This window comes from Anomaloglossus baeobatrachus, chromosome 1 (assembly GCF_048569485.1).
Source record: "Anomaloglossus baeobatrachus isolate aAnoBae1 chromosome 1, aAnoBae1.hap1, whole genome shotgun sequence".
Classification (NCBI taxonomy): domain Eukaryota; kingdom Metazoa; phylum Chordata; class Amphibia; order Anura; family Aromobatidae; genus Anomaloglossus; species Anomaloglossus baeobatrachus.
In genome coordinates, this window is record NC_134353.1 from 630,965,018 (window position 1) to 630,982,478 (window position 17,461).

At 46.9% G+C, this 17,461-nt stretch overlaps 1 protein-coding gene across 2 annotated transcripts in view; it reads right to left on the minus strand.

The window, feature by feature from the left end:
* The window catches only part of DCAF11 (DDB1 and CUL4 associated factor 11), a 156,533-nt gene extending 140,267 nt beyond the window's left edge, over positions 1-16,266 (minus strand). Inside the window, exons 1-2 of one of the 2 annotated variants that reach the window (XM_075319090.1) lie at positions 16,162-16,266; positions 2,459-2,621 (exon numbers count right to left, since the gene is read on the minus strand). In XM_075319090.1, coding sequence (XP_075175205.1) covers positions 2,459-2,610 — 152 coding nt within the window. In that variant the 5' untranslated portion in view covers positions 2,611-2,621; positions 16,162-16,266. Of the gene's footprint in view, positions 1-2,458; positions 2,622-16,161 lie in introns of those variants that run through there. The other variant, XM_075319082.1, reaches the window with a different exon arrangement.
* Positions 16,267-17,461: the final 1,195 nt, after the last annotated feature.

Sequence of the window (17,461 nt, forward strand, 5' to 3'; positions counted from 1 at the left end):
TCTCCCGCTGTGAAGCACAGATCGCTGTGTGTGACAGCGAGAGAGCAACAACTAAATGTGCAGGAAGCCGGCTTCTGCGGATGCTGGTAACCAAGGTAAATATCGGGTAACCAAGAAGCCCTTTGCTTTGTTACCCGATATTTACCTTAGTTATTAGCGTCCGCCACTCTAAGGCTGCCAGTGCCGGCTCCCTGCACACGTAGCCAGAGTACACATCGGGTAAATAAGCGAAGCGGTTTGCTTATTAACCCGATGTGTACTCTGGCTAGGAGTGCAGGGAGCCAGCGCTAAGCAGTGTGCGCTGGTAACCAAGGTAAATATTGGGTAACCAAACGCTTGGTTACCCGATATTTACTTTAGTTACCAAGCGCAGCATCGCTTCCAAGCATCGCTGCTGGCTGGGGGCTGGTCACTGGTGAGATCTGCCTGTTTGACAGCTCACCAGCAACCCGTGTAGCGACGCTCCAGTGATCCCTGCTAGGTCAGATCGCTGGTGGGATCGCTAGAGCGTCGCTTAGTGTGACGGTACCTTTAGCCTTAAGTATTATATGGAAAACATTAGTCATTGGCAACAATTTCCCCTAACCCTATGATACTGTTAAGGTGCATTTAGAGTATGTGATTACGGGCATTCAACAATCGTCAATTGGCTACATGCAAGCTGAGTGTTGGTTGTTTAAAGGGAATCTAACAGGTCCCCTGGGAGCCCAAAACCACAAGCAGGTCTGGGTGTACACGTCCTGGCTTCAGAGAGGTGCAGTGCGCATGACTGGAAGCGTGATGACTTCTGATCATAAGCAGTGGATCCACACCCAGCGTTGGATATGCTGCATACTGAGAGGTACGCCCCGCTTTGTATAGAGATGCAGTGACGCTGGCCATTATATAGCATGTTAGTACACCTAGATAGGCGAGATTCCAGTATAAGTGGGCAGACTAGTCAGGGAAATTAACACCCCTGCGACTAGTCGCAACCCTCATTAGCATCTCATAAATGGTCTTTAGAAATAGTTTTTCTAAAGATTTGATTATCTATGCTACTATAGGCTGGGACAGTTAAGGGGGCTTTACACGCTACGATATCGTTAATGTTATATCGTCGGGGTCACGTCGTTAGTGACGCACATCCGGCGTCATTAACGGTATCGCAGTGTGTAACACTTACCAGCAACCTTAAACGTGGAAAATCGTTCACCATGGAGAGGTCGTCCCAAAACCAAAAATTGTTAATGGTTGTTTATAGAGGTTGTTCCTCGTTCCTGTGGCAGCACACATCGCTATGTGTGGCACCACAGGAGCAAGGAACCTCACCTTACCTGCGTCCCGCCCGCAATGAGGAAGGAAGGAGGTGGGCGGGATGTTCATCCCGCTCATCTCCACCCCTCCGCTTTGATTGGCCGGCCGCTTAGTGACGTCACGGTGACGTCGCTATGACGCCGAACGCACCTACCCCTTGAGGGAGGGATTGTTTGGCAGTCACAGCGCTGCCGCTGACCAGGTAAGTGCGTGTGACGCTACCGTAGCGATAATGTTCGCTGCGGCAGCGATCACACGATATCACATGCACGACGGGGGCGGGTGCTTTTGCGTACGATATCGCTAGCAATTGCTAGAAATATCGTAGCGTGTAAAGCCCACTTTAGAGGGAGCTTCTAGATATGCACCCAGAACTGCTCGTGGTTCTGGGTGTACTGGGGACCTGACAGGTTCCCTTTAATAGCCTGGTTAGACAGGCCGACCACACCTTTCATGCGGACAGAACAAGCATTAATATGCTCGTTTTGTGTGCTTAGAATGACATTGTTGGCGGCAGCACATGTCCCGTTCACACAGAACAATGTGCTGCCGAGATGATTAGTTTTATGCAAGCTTAAAAACTAATTCACCCAACGATGTAGCATTGTGCTTGTCTGTCAGGGTGTTTAGAAAGGCCGTTTACCAATAAGTGAGCGTTCCTAAGAATATGTGTACCCCATAAATGTCAATACATCCTTAGTTTGAGTTGGACATTTAAGGACCTTATTGCATTGGTTTAGGAAAAAGTAGTATACTCCACAATATATGGACTATTTGCTGATATTCTGCTGTTTCTATCTCTTCCACTCCATTTGGTTGTATTTAGACAAGCAAACACGCAATTTGGTTATAAAGAAAGACATGAGCAGCACAGGACGCCACACAAATGCATGGCCTTAAGACGCAAACTAACCTTTCACAACAGCAATGCAAAATTAAAAGATGGAAGCCTCATCAAAAATCCAGGATTCATCTTTTCCCACAAATGCACTGTTTCCGTTTTTAATGTGGAGCCTTTCTCAATGCAGATACAAAGGATTAAGTGGTCCGGACCCAAAGGACCATATAAATTTGGGCAGAGGTGAGGGTGTAATGCTTCATGTATGGATGAAATAGAAGAAAATGTATGTCATCTGTACAATGACGTGTGGAGTGTTGTTACCTTCGCAGAAGATACGCCAATACCTGCGCCAGGTCAACGTTCTCCTCGTCATCATCATCCTGTAGACCACGCGATCCTGAGTTGTTGCGAGACCCTCTTGGCGAATCTCCTGAAGATCCTCCTCCCGCACTGCTGCTACTGCGCGTTCCCATCCTCCATTCCCCTGTACACCATAAAAGCCTTAATAAGACACAGCCTTTGTCACATAGAAAAAGACGAGGCTTAACTCGCATATATCTCTGCTGGCGTTTTACTTATGGACTTTGCATTTCTCAAATGTTTTTCTTTCAGCACGTTCACAAATAAAAGCTCTATGTCACAAGGATGAAAAGTAACCCTTAGGCTATGTGCCCACGTGTGCGTATTTGCGTGCAGTTACGCTGCGTATTGCACTGTAGCGTAACTGCATGCGTCCTGCGTCCCCAGCACAATCTATGAAGATTGTGCCTAATCCATGCGCACGTTGCGTTTTAGAACGCAGCAATTTGCATGCTACCAAATCGCTGCATTCTAAAAAGCAACATGTCACTTATTCCTCCGCTCTGTCTATGGTGGGGGCTGCCTCCAGAGCGCATGAAATCGGCTTTGTCACTGCATCCAGTGTTTCTGCAGTGATTTGAAGCGCACATGTGCTGTCAAATCGCTGCAGAAATGTCTGCAGGGACAAACGCAACGTGGGCACATAGCCTTAAATGTATCTGGAAACCCCTTTGTCACTCTCCTTGTAAAAAAAATATTCACCTCCCGCACCACCACAACACTGCTGAGGGATTTTGTGTGATCCCTGCAGCCAATCAGCGGCCTCTACTGGGCTGATGCCTCTCTCTTACTTGGGGTTCGCATCACATCGCAACCTCCTATAATTGCAGGGAACGTAAGCGCAGGCACCGCTGAAACTGAGCTGGCACGGGAAATGAGTATAAACCTTTTTATTTTAATGGGATCAAACATGGGGAATGAGAAGAGGTTATCCTGGTAGCTGACAGCCCCTTTAGTGACCCAAGTGTTTTGGTCCCAAATCGTTACTTTACTTACTTTATGCCAGATCTTTGAGCCTAAATCTGATTGCAGTACTGCTATTATACTATGCCTCCTTCCAGCTAAACCATGACCCACGTCAGATGAGGCAGAGAAAGTGTCTAATATGCATAATAACTGTGGTGGATTATACAAGAGGATCTGCTAACACGTTTTTCTAGTTTTTTTTTTTTTAGTGGAACTATGCCAAAAAACGCCTTAAGGGTATGTGCGCACGTGTGCGCTCTGCACCGCACCGAAAATGTGCGCTTCAGAGCGCAGCTGAAAAGCTGCGTTCTGAAGCGCATGGTGCCGGCAGATGTGTGCGCTCTGCATGCTGCCTCTCCCTATAGACAGCATGCAGAACGCACGAAAGAAGTGACATGTCACTTCTTAGAACGCAGCGATTCGGCAAGCAGCCGAATCGCTGCGTTCTAACATGCCACGTGCGCACGGCCCCTGCACAATCTCCATAGATTGTGCAGGGGACGCAGGACGCATGCAGTTACGCTGCGGTGCAGAACGCAGCGTAACTGCATGTAATACGCACACGTGCGCACATACCCTCAAAACCACCAACAAAACAAGGAAGATTCTTCCGGTTCATTTCTATTATATAAAACCACTTTGCTGGTGATATGTTTAGCAATTTGAGCAATTTCTCAGCTTCAGGTTTTGAACAACTCCTAGTGGGAAAAAAAAAAAAAGATTAGGCCTTATGCACACGCTGAGTTTTTTGGTGCAGTTTGTTGCCCAAATCTACAAGTCTATCCTTATCCCAGCAAAGTCAATGAGAATTCAGAAGTGCTGTGCACACGTTGCTTCTTTTCTCCTTGCAGTTTTGGGTGCAGAAAAAAAATAAAAAATCAGCAGCATGTCAATTGTTGGGGCATTTTTTTCCTGTGTTTTTACCATTCTCAGGCATTGATTTAAAGGGAACCTGTCAGGTGCATTATACACCCAGCAACACGAGTAGTTCTGGGTGCATATTGCTAACCCCTGCCTAACTGTCCCTGTATACACTAGCATAGATAAAAGGAAAAGGTATTTCTAAAGATCTTTTTATCTTATGCTAATGGGGCCAGGGACTAGTCATCAGGGTGTTATATCCCCCAACTAGCCGCCCTCTTAGCATGTTATAATGCCCACAGGGGTGTACTAACATGCTATTCAATGCAGCGTCACCAGCGGTGATGTGTGTACCTGTGTTTGCTATGACCGCTCTTGTGAATGCCCCGCACTTCCGTTCACGCGCACTAGACCTCTCTGAAGCCGGGACACGTACACCCGGCCTCATACTGTGCATGACTGGAAGTGGCCGGCATTCAGAACAGTGGTCACAGCAAACACAGGTACACGCATCACCGCTGGTGACAATGCATTGAATAGCATGTTAGCATGCCCCTGTGGGTATGCTACCATGCTAAGTCGGGGGATATAACCGCCCTTGGGACTAGTCCCCTCGCTCATTAGCATATCATAAAGGATCTTCAGAAATACTTTTTCTAAAGATCCCTTTATCTATGCTAGTGTATACAGGGACAGTTAGGCAGGGATTAGCAATATACACCCAGAACTGCTCCTGGTCCTGGGGGCATATTGGACCTGACAGGTTCACTTTAACAAAAAAACACATTGCAAAATAACGCACCAAAAACCACATGCCTTTTTTGGTGAATTGTTCTGCCACAAGGTGCAGGTTTTTCCCTATCTGCAGCGTGCGCACATAGCCTTATACAACTGCTTCAGCAAATGAAAAAGTCACCATAAAAGTGCGCTTCCTGAAGCAATGGCCACTAGAAAACTCATTTTCAACAGTCTCCATGTGCACATACCCTAAGGATAGCATTTTGCTGGAAATGTTTCCAGAATTTTGGTGCATTTAGCAGGGTAAGTCTCTAATATGTGCCCTGGGGGTTGATAAAAGCTCTCTGACACACATTCACATTCACTCTCTATTTTAGAGATCCCTATTGTTACGGGCATCCATATATATACCAATTTAAAGGGAAGGTATCGTGGTTTTTTATTTTTGGATTAAAAATAGTGATTATGAAATCAAGTATTTTTAATACAAAATGAAAATCACCGCTTATTTAGTTTTTATTTAATTCTAGTTTTACTGAAGGCACTGGGGGCTGCCATGCTGGATTTGCTGTGTGTCTAACAACAGTTACTCACTCCTTTATGGCAGCCCCTGTGCATAGAGAACAGTGGTCGGGATTCGACCCCATCTTTTACGTTACAGTAAGCGTCTGCTGTGACCTGGACGCGCCCCCTGGGCTGTCCAGATCACAGCAGAGGGAGGAGATCAGCGACATCATTGTGGAGCTCACAGCGTATGCTGTTTGCTCCACTATACCCCGGTCAACCGCCGGTATATGTGAGTATGGACGGACTCCCCTCCCCCTGTTACCGTCTCAGATGACACCCCCTCCCTCCGCTCTCCCCAGCCACCGCTCTGCCCGCCGCCGCTGCTCTGTGTGTGCCACTACATGCGAGTACCGTCGCTGCTACCGCTGATACTGTCTGCACGGCTGTGTATCTAATCCTCTCCTGTGTAATACTGTCTGCTGAGCCGTGTATCTAATCCTATCCTGTGTGATACTGTCTGCTGAGCCGTGTATCTAATCCTCTCCTGTGTAATACTGTCTGCTGAGCCGTGTATCTAATCCTATCCTGTGTGATACTGTCTGCTGAGTCGTGTATCTAATCCTCCCCTGTGTGATACTGTCTGCTGAGCCATGTATCTAATCCTATCCTGTGTGATACTGTCTGCTGAGCCGTGTATCTAATACTCTCCTGTGTGATACTGTCTGCTGAGCTTTGTATCAATCCTATCCTGTGTTAAACTGTCTGCACGGCTGTGTATCTAATTCTCTCCTGTGTGATACTGTCTGCTGAGCCGTGTATCTAATCCTATCCTGTGTGATACTGTCTGCTAAGCCGTGTATCTAATCATGTCCTGTGTGATACTGTCTGCTGAGCCGTGTATCTAATCCTCTCCTGTGATACTGTCTGCTGAGCCGTGTATCTAATACTATCCTGTGTGATACTGTCTGCTAAGCCGTGTATCTAATCCTCCCCTGTGTGATACTGTCTGCTAAGCCGTGTATCTAATCATGTCCTGTGTGATACTGTCTGATGAGCCGTGTATCTAATCCTCCCCTGTGTGATACTGTCTGCTAAGCCATGTATCTAATACTATCCTGTGTGATACTGTCTGCTAAGCCGTGTATCTAATCCTATCCTCTGTGAAACTGTCTGCTGAGCCGTGTATCTAATCCTCTCCTGTGTGATGCTGTCTGCTGAGCCGTGTATCTAATCCTCTCCTGTGTAATACTGTCTGCTGAGCTGTGTAACTAATCCTATCCTGTGTGATACTGTCTGCTGAGCCATGTACAGTATCTAATCCTATCCTGTGTGATACTGTCTGCTGAGCCGTGTATCTAAAGCTGGTGTCACACACAGCGACAACGACGTCGCTGCTACGTCACCATTTTCTGTGACGTTGCAGCGACGTCCCGTCGCTGTCGCTGTGTGTGACATCCAGCAACGACCTGGCCCCTGCTGTGAGGTCGCCGGTCGTTGCTGAATGTCCAGCTTCATTTTTTGGTCGTCACTCTCCCGCTGTGACGCACACATCGCTGTGTGTGACAGCGAGAGAGCGACGAAATGAAGCGAGCAGGGAGCAGGAGCCGGCATCTGGCAGCTGCGGTAAGCTGTAACCAGCGTAAACATCGGGTAACCAAGGGAAGACCTTTCCCTGGTTACCCGATATTTACCTTCGTTACCAGCCTCCGCTCTTGCTGCCAGCGCCGGCTCCTGCTCTGTGCACATGTGGCTGCAGTACACATCGGGTAATTAACCCGATGTATACTGTAGCAAGGAGAGCAAGGAGCCAGCGCTAAGCAGTGCGCGCGGCTCCCTGCTCTCTGCACTGTGACATGTAGCTGCAGCACACATCGGGTTAATTAACCCGATGTGTACTGTACCTAGGAGAGCAAGGAGCCAGTGCTAAGCGCGGCTCCCTGCTCTCTGCACATGTAGCACAGCGACGTTATGATCGCTGCTTCTGCTGTGTTTGACAGATAAGCAGCGATCATAACAGCGACTTACAAGGTCGCTGTTACGTCCCCGAAAATGGTGACGTAACAGCGACGTCGTTGTCGCTGTCGCTTAGTGTGAACCCAGCTTAATCCTATCCTGTGTGAAACTGTCTGCTGAGCCGTGTATCTAATCCTATCCTGTGTGAAACTGTCTGCTGAGCCGTGTATCTAATCCTGTCCTGTGTGATACAGTCTGCTGAGCCGTGTATCTAATCCTGTCCTGTGTGATACTGTCTGCTGAGCCGTGTATCTAATCCTATCCTGTGTGATACTGTCTGCTGAGTCGTGTATCTAATCCTCCCCTGTGTGATACTGTCTGCTGAGCCGTGTATCTAATCCTATCCTGTGTGATACTGTCTACTGAGCTTTGTATCAATCCTATCCTGTGTTAAACTGTCTGCACGGCTGTGTATCTAATCCTATCCTGTGTGATACTGTCTGCTGAGCTGTGTATCTAATCCTATCCTGTGTGATACTGTCTGCTAAGTCGTGTATCTAATCATGTCCTGTGTGATACTGTCTGCTGAGCCGTGTATCTAATCCTCTCCTGTGATACTGTCTGCTGAGCCGTGTATCTAATACTATCCTGTGTGATACTGTCTGCTAAGCAGTGTATCTAATCCTCCCCTGTGTGATACTGTCTGCTAAGCTGTGTATCTAATCATGTCCTTTGTGATACTCTCTGATGAGCCGTGTATCTAATCCTCCCCTGTGTGATACTGTCTGCTGAGCCGTGTATCTAATCCTATCCTGTGTGATACTCCTGCTGTCCTTGGTGAGACTTTAGACATTTCTAGTCACCAACAAAATGGCTCTGTACTATGTCCCTACATGTCATTCTCTGTTGTAAACACTCAGATTAGGAGGGGGGAGGCGTGCCATCACACACAGGACTCCGCCCACTTTACTGCAGCTGTAATCCAGGCTTTTTATACAGTTGGATTTCTGTAGGTTTCAGCAGCTGCTCCTCCTAGTGTTTAACAGTGGAAAATATTAAACTTTATTTTTTTTTTATATTTTGCTCAATTAAAAAAAAAAAAATATTTAAACAAAACATTAAACTATTATTACTTTACATTTTTTCAGTTATTGAATTTTTTTTTTTCTGACGATACATTCCCTTTAATAAACTACACTGGAGAGAACACTTTAAGGGTATGTGCGCACGTGTGCGTATTACATGCAGTTACGCTGCGTTCTGCACCGCAGCGTAACTGCATGCATCCTGCGTCCCCTGCACAGTCTATGGAGATTGTGCAGGGGCCGTGCGCACGTGGCATGTTAGAACGCAGCGATTCGGCTGCTTGCCGAATCGCTGCGTTCTAAGAAGTGACATGTCACTTCTTTCGTGCGTTCTGCATGCTGTCTATAGGGAGAGGCAGCATGCAGAGCGCACGAATCTGCCGGCACCATGCGCTTCAGAACGCAGCTTTTCAGCTGCGCTCTGAAGCGCACATTTTCGGTGCGGTGCAGAGCGCACACGTGCGCACATAGCCTAAGCCTTATAATAATGTGAAACTGAGCACAGTATCCAAGATTTTCATGAGTAGCAAACATGGCATATGTCCTAATAACTAACACACTCCTACAAAAACAAGGGCGGAAAAGCAAGTAATTATACCTAGCATGGGATGCCAAGTTACAGGGGAATACAGCCCCCTAGTGGTGACACTAGTCTGGATCTGCTCAGAGTTATGCAATGGCAGACAATCATGTGATGCTGGCTCTGTCAGAGGAGGTGCAGCTGCCTGTATTCACTGCATAACACTTATTAAAGTGAATGTCATCAGACAATGACATATTATTTTAAGATTTTCTGTGTGTAGTATAATGTGCTAAAAGCAAATACATAAAAGTGTATTTCTTATTTACAATCTGTATTAACAAATAATGCAATTTTCACACAAGAGCTCTTTTAAGGCCCCGTCACACACACAGATAAATCTTTGGCAGATCTGTGGTTGCAGTGAAATCATGGACATATTGTTCCATTTGTACACAGCCACAAACCTGCCACTGATTGTCCACAATTTCACTGCAACCGCAGATCTGCCGCAGATTTATCTCTGTGTGTAAAGTGGCCTTTAGACTCATATTTCCTGTCCATTCAGGAAGAGTTCTCAGAAGTCTCATTATCATCATAGTCAGGATTACAGGGAGAGCTATCACCTCTATAGACACTTGCATAGATAGACACACGTCAGTCGAAAGGATTGAGGCGGGGAGAAGCTGCCCCAGGGCTCGTCAGCACGGGATGGCTTTGGAAAAGTCAAATGACAGTCACCAGACGGCTTTTTTCTCAGTGACACCGCAGCGTTTCAGGGCTGCAATAATAGACCCAGACTGATTCATGCTGACCATTACTCGGGAAGCATGAATCAAGACAGGTTCTCTTCAATGACTGTGCAGATCAGGTCACAACATTTACAGCAGGGGTTGTCCCCTTCTGATTCCACATTTCCCCCCGATAAAATAAAAACCCTATACTCCCCTCCTGTTCGAGTGCCATTCCAGCTGTGTCGCGGTTTGCGTTCCAGGGGGTCATGTGACAGTGCACAAGCCCTGTTCCAATCACTACCGTCTTCTGTCTCTCCACCTTCAGACTAGTGATGTGTCGGTCGCGAACGATCCAGCACAAAGATCCGGCTCCCTGCAGTGACTGACAGGAGCTGGATCACTAGTGTGAGCCAATAAAATCTCTAAACGGCTCTTTTCGCCGCTGAAACCCCGCCCACCCGTGGCTAAACTTCGCCTCATCAACCTAATGGGTCGCATGTAAGTGGGCGGGGTTTAGACGCGGGTGGGCGGGCTCTGGCGGCATCACTATAATCTTAAATATGTGTTGACCTGGGGTGAACACATATTTAATAAGGAGCCGAGAATGAGCTGAAAGATTTTTGGTGAACAGAGCCATGGGAACCGGACCACCAAAAAGAGCCGGACTGCCCATCACTACTTCAGGCCCCCTTCACACGTCCGTGAAAAACACGCACGTGTGTTACGGGCCGTTTTTCGGGTTCGTGTCCCGTTTTTGTGTCCGTTTTTATGGTCCGTGTGGCACCTGTGTGAATTGCGTATGCTAGCCGTGTTTGTGTGCAGAACGTCCGTGTGTGCGTGTGGAATTAACGTGTATGTGTACGTGTAATGTCCGTGTGTAATGTCCGTGTGTAATGTCCGTGTGTGTGATGCACAATGTCGTTTATAAATGTCGGCTGACAGCAGACAGAGTTGCGCGATGAGAATGAACTCGGGTGAACTTCACCCAACTTCATCCTCATACCGCGGCTCTGTCTGTGTCGAGTACTGATTAGCGGTCACCTGTGAAGGATTCACCGGTGACCGCTAATCCCCCGATTGACTGAAGTTTCCCCCCCTCTCTCATACTCACCGTTCCTCGATCTCCGGCGCAGCTCTGCACGGCATTCACACTGCTGCGGCGGCTTTTACTATTTTGAAAAAGCCGGCCGCTCATTAAACAATCTCCTATTCCCTGCTTTCCCCGCCCACCGGCGCCTATGATTGGTTACAGTGAGACACGCCCCCACGCTGAGTGACAGGTGTCACACTGCACCCAATCACAGCAGCCGGTGGGCGTGTCTATACTGTGCAGTAAAATAAATAAATAAATAATTAAAAAAAAACGGCGTGCGGTTCCCCCCAATTTTAATGCCAGCCAGATAAAGCCATACGGCTGAAGGCTGGTATTCTCAGGATGGGGAGCTCCACGTTATGGGGAGCCCCCCACCCTAACAATATCAGTCAGCAGCCGCCCAGAATTGCCGCATACATTATATGCGACAGTTCTGGGGCTGTACCCGGCTCTTCCCGATTTGCCCTGGTGCTTTGGCAAATCGGGGTAATAAGGAGTTATTGGCAGCCCATAGCTGCCAATAAGTCCTAGATTAATCATGTCAGGCGTCTATGAGACACCTTCCATGATTAATCTGTAAGTTACAGTAAATAAACACACACACACCAGAAAAAATCCTTTATTAGAAATAAAAACACACACACATTCCCTGGTTCACCACTTTAATCAGCCCCGAAAAAGCCCTCAATGTCCGGCGTAATCCAGGATGCTCCAGCGTCGCATCCAGCGCTGCTGCATGGAGGTGACCGGAGCTGCAGCACACACAGCCGCTCCGGTCACCTCCACGCAGCTAATGAAGACAGCCGTGCGATCAACTGAGCTGTCACAGAGGTTACCCGCTGTCACTGGATCCAGTGACAGCGGGTAACCTCTGTGACAGCTCAGCTGATCGCGTGGCTGTCTTCATTTGCTGTGTGGAGCTGTCGGGAGCGGCTGTGTCTGCTGCAGCTCCGGTCACCTCCATGCAGCAGCGCTGGAAGCGACGCTGGAGCATCCTGGATTACGCCGGACATGGAGGGCTTTTTCGGGGATGATTAAAGTGGTGAACCAGGGAATGTGTGTGTGTTTTTATTTCTAATAAAGGATTTTTTCTGGTGTGTGTGTGTTTATTTACTGTAACTTACAGATTAATCATGGAGGGTGTCTCATAGACGCCTGACATGATTAATCTAGGACTTATTGGCAGCTATGGGCTGCCAATAACTCCTTATTACCCCGATTTGCCAAAGCACCAGGGCAAATCGGGAAGAGCCGGGTACAGCCCCAGAACTGTCGCATATAATGTATGCGGCAATTCTGGGCGGCTGCTGACTGATATTGTTAGGGTGGGGGGCTCCCCATAACGTGGAGCTCCCCATCCTGAGAATACCAGCCTTCAGCCGTATGGCTTTATCTGGCTGGCATTAAAATTGGGGGGAACCGCACACCGTTTTTTTTTAATTATTTATTTATTTATTTTACTGCACAGTATAGACACGCCCACCGGCTGCTGTGATTGGGTGCAGTGTGACACCTGTCACTCAGCGTGGGGGCGTGTCTCACTGTAACCAATCATAGGCGCCGGTGGGCAGGGAAAGCAGGGAATAGGAGATTGTTTAATGGGCGGCCGGCTTTTTCAAAATAGTAAAAGCCGCCGCAGCAGTGTGAATGCCGTGCAGCGCTGCGCCGGAGATCGGGGAACGGTAAGTATGAGAGAGGGGGGGAAACTGACCGACAGACTGTGAGAGAGGGACAGACAGACAGAGAGACCGACAGAGAGACTGACCGACGGACTCAGGGAGATTGACGGACATACACAGAAATAGAAAGAATAGCCGACATCACTAGAAATAAAAACACCAAACGGACACGGACTATAGGTATATGCATACGTGTTTACTAACGTGTGTGCACATACCCATAGACTTTCATTGTGTCCACGTGTGCGTGCTCCGTGCAGATAACGGACATGCATCCGTGCCAAACGCAAACACATACGGATCATGGACACGCACACACGGACATAATGAAATAACGGACGTGTGACCACAATCATAGATTAACATTGGTGCACGTTTGGCCGTGTCTCCGGTATATACGGAAAAGGACCAAACACGCACGTGTATCACGGACGTGTGAAGGGGGCCTCAGACACAGGACCAATGAACAGGAAGTGAGTGACAGCCGCAGCACTCACTTCACTTCCTGTTAACTTGTCTGTCCAAAGGCGGGAAGACAGACGACAGCGCTGATCTTTAGCTTTAAAAGCTTTCCTGGGCACTTTCTTACTGAATTAGAGGGTTTGTGAAGATGTCAGAAATGCATAGTTTGTACCATTCAGCGACATTTACACATTTTTATACAGTCTGAATAAAAGGTTTTTGTTATTTTAATCTCCACTTCTTGCATTGGATATGCCTTCACCGACTTACTCTACTCATGTATATAGTTTATATTTTACCTATAGGAAACGTGGAAGCAGAAGGAATTGTCCTAGTGGTGGACAACCCCTTTAAGGCTATGTGCGCACGCTGCAGATTTACCGCGGATTTGCTGTAGAAAATGTGACTAACAGCAGTCATTCCTCAGCAAATTCTATGGGTATAAAAAAAATGCTGTGCGCGCTGTGTTTTTTTCATACCCGCGGAATTTCCGCTGCGGAATTAATGCGCATGTCACTTTTCCGCAGGTACCTGCGGTTTTTGCCATAGATAATGGTAAAAATCCGCAGGGACCAACCCGTGGCAAATGCGCACCAAACCGCGGTAGAACCACATGCGGATTTCGTTGCGGTTTTGGTGCGTTTTTTTACCGCAGGTGCGGGATTCTTTCAGAGGGTCCGGATTTTCCTTAAGAAAAAGTCCATTTCCAGCGCGCACATGAAGCTATGTTCACATGCAGTTTCTTTTCTACTGAAAATAAGAAAATTTGTTTTCCAGTAGCAGCAAAAGGTGGGCACACTTGGTTTTTTTTTCCTTTGGAGCATAGTAGTAATACATCCATGTTATTATCCACTAGAGGCAGTGACTGCATACGCCCAGTATATAGCCCTATATACCGCACCCTATGGAGCATAGTAGTAATACATCCATGTTATTATCCACTAGAGGCAGTGACTACATACACCCAGTATATAGCCCTATATACCGCACCCTATGGAGCATAGTAGTAATACATACATGTGGTATTATCTACTAGAGGCAGTGACTACGTACAGAGTATATAGCCCTATACACTGCACCCTATGGAGCATAGTAGTAATACATACATGTGGTATTATCTACTAGAGGAAGTGACTACGTACAGAGTATATAGCCCTATACACTGCACCCTATGGAGCATAGTAGTAATACATACATGTGGTATTATCCACTAGAGGAAGTGACTACGTACAGAGTATATAGCCCTATACACTGCACCCTATGGAGCATAGTAGTAATACATACATGTGGTATTATCCACTAGAGGCAGTGACTGCGTACAGAGTATATAGCCCTATATACTGCACCATATGGAGCATAGTAGTAATACATACATGTGGTATTATCCACTAGAGGTAATGACTACGTACAGAGTATATAGCCCTATACACCGCACCCTATGGAGAATAGTAGTAATACATACATGTGGTATTATCTACTAGAGGTAGTGACTATGTACAGAGTATATAGCCCTATATACTGCACCCTATGGAGCATAGTAGTAATACATGTGGTATTATCTACTAGAGGTAGTGACTATGTACAGAGTATATAGCCCTATATACCGCACCCTATGGAGCATAGTAGTAATACATGTGGTATTATCCACTAGAGGCAGTGACTACGTACAGAGTATATAGCCCTATACACCGCACCCTATGGAGCATAGTAGTAATACATACATGTGGTATTATCCACTAGAGGCAGTGACTACATACAGAGTATATAGCCCTATACACCGCACCCTATGGAGCATAGTAGTAATACATACATGTGGTATTATCCACTAGAGGCAGTGACTACGTACAGAGTATATAGCCCTATACACCGCACCCTATGGAGCATAGTAGTAATACATACATGTGGTATTATCCACTAGAGGCAGTGACTATGTACAGAGTATATAGCCCTATACACCGCACCCTATGGAGCATAGTAGTAATACATACATGTGGTATTATCTACTAGAGGCAGTGACTACGTACAGAGTATATAGCCCTATATACAGCACCCTATGGAGCATAGTAGTAATACATACATGTGGTATTATCCACTAGAGGCAGTGACTACGTACAGAGTATATAGCCCTATACACTGCACCCTATGGAGCATAATAGTAATACATGTGGTATCTACTAGAGGTAGTGACTATGTACAGAGTATATAGCCCTACATACTGCACCCTATGGAGCATAGTAGTAATACATACATGTGGTATTATCTACTAGAGGCAGTGACTACGTACAGAGTATATAGCCCTATACACAGCACCCTATGGAGCATAGTAGTAATACATGTGGTATTATCTACTAGAGGCAGTGACTATGTACAGAGTATATAGCCCTATACACCGCACCCTATGGAGCATAGTAGTAATACATACATGTGGTATTATCCACTAGAGGCAGTGACTACGTACAGAGTATATAGCCCTATACACCGCACCCTATGAAGCATGTAGTGAGTTTTCCATGTCTCCCCATAGTAGTGACCTGTATCACACGGATCCCAGAGCACCTTGTGAGCACAAGACCCATATCATAAATATTCCAAGATGTTAATATTTTGTCAGATACTATCCCGAATCTCGCCCCCTCCAGGAGTGACGGGCCATCCCCTGGGCTGGACTACCCCCATGTCGCCCGCAGAGCTGACACTCCTCTGGTGTTCGTGCGTCCCTCGCGGGTTACTGTAGTAACATGGCAGGCGCTCTGCGGTGACTAGATCCATTCTATAGAGAAATGAGCACAGTATAGCATGTCCAGCAATAGGTCTGGCCGTCACCGAGCTTATGTGGCCGAAACGTTGTCTCCTGTTCAGCGCTAATGCTGCCCATGACATAATGGCATTAGCGTATCCCTACACTCTGCAGCAGGTGACACGGGCCATGGCCGGCAGTGACTGCGGCTGTCACAGGGACGGCTGCAGCGTGACTGCCGGTGCCGGTGGGGCCGCGCTCGCTCCCCGGTCGCTCTGCCTGGCACACACAGACTGCAGAGCGCTAATCACCCGATATATAATACATACACGCAGTGTTTACATCGCTCCAGACCGTCTCTCTGCAGCTTCCGGTCCCCAGACTGAGCACGTGACTGTCACCTGATTGGTTAATAGGTCGCCTGAGTTTTCCAGCGCCGCCAGAGATTGGTTTTAGTTAGTCCCACCCCCTTGTTTACAATATTGCTCTGTGGAAGAGCGATCGTGAACTCATTGGTCGGTGCGGTTACCAAGGAGACGGTTTCATTTCTTCTTTACGGCAAATACCTTGATGGAGAAAAACAATCCAATCTATTGCTCTCTGTTGTCTCCTATGTGATGGTCACAGGAATGACTGACAGGAAATCACTGCTTTGCCTCACATCCAACCGCCAGAAACGCTTGGGGCAGAGCTACAGCACAGTACAGCATCAGTGCTCCTTTATTTAGGCTCTGTTCACACTTGTTTGATAAATGTCCATAGGATTTCACAGGAAGAGCTCAGATTGGGCACCAGCGCTTTTCACTGTACGGATCTAGTATAGGGTAAGGCTAGGTTCACATTTCCGTTAAAATGTATCAGTCACAATCCGCGGCTCTGGTAAACAACGGCATCCGTTTAGTGGATTCCGTTGTGTCCCATAGACTTGTATTAGTGGCGGATTACGACTGATGACCTTGCGTTGCATCCGCTGCGCCGCGGTCAGTCATTTTTTGACTAAAAGAGAAAGTCTGGCTGCAACTGCTACTAGTCTAGGTGCTTGCGGGTAATAAAATAGTCAAAAAGTAGAAAAACCCGAGCACTCACTAAGGAAGGAGAGAGGTATTTAGATGCAAGTGTTTTTTTATTTACAATCGACAAACTGCAGAAAGTGAACCCTGACACATACAGTTAGGTCCAGAAATATTTGGACAGTGACACAAGTTTTGTTATTTTAGCTGTTTACAAAAACATGTTCAGAAATACAATTATATATATAATATGGGCTGAAAGTGCACACTCCCAGCTGCAATATGAGAGTTTTCACATCCAAATCGGAGAAAGGGTTTAGGAATCATAGCTCTGTAATGCATAGCCTCCTCTTTTTCAAGGGACCAAAAGTAATTGGACAAGGGACTCTAAGGGCTGCAATTAACTCTGAAGACGTCTCCCTCGTTAACCTGTAATCAATGAAGTAGTTAAAAGGTCTGGGGTTGATTACAGGTGTGTGGTTTTGCATTTGGAAGCTGTTGCTGTGACCAGACAACATGCGGTCTAAGGAACTCTCAATTGAGGTGAAGCAGAACATCCTGAGGCTGAAAAAAAAGAAAAAATCCATCAGAGAGATAGCAGACATGCTTGGAGTAGCAA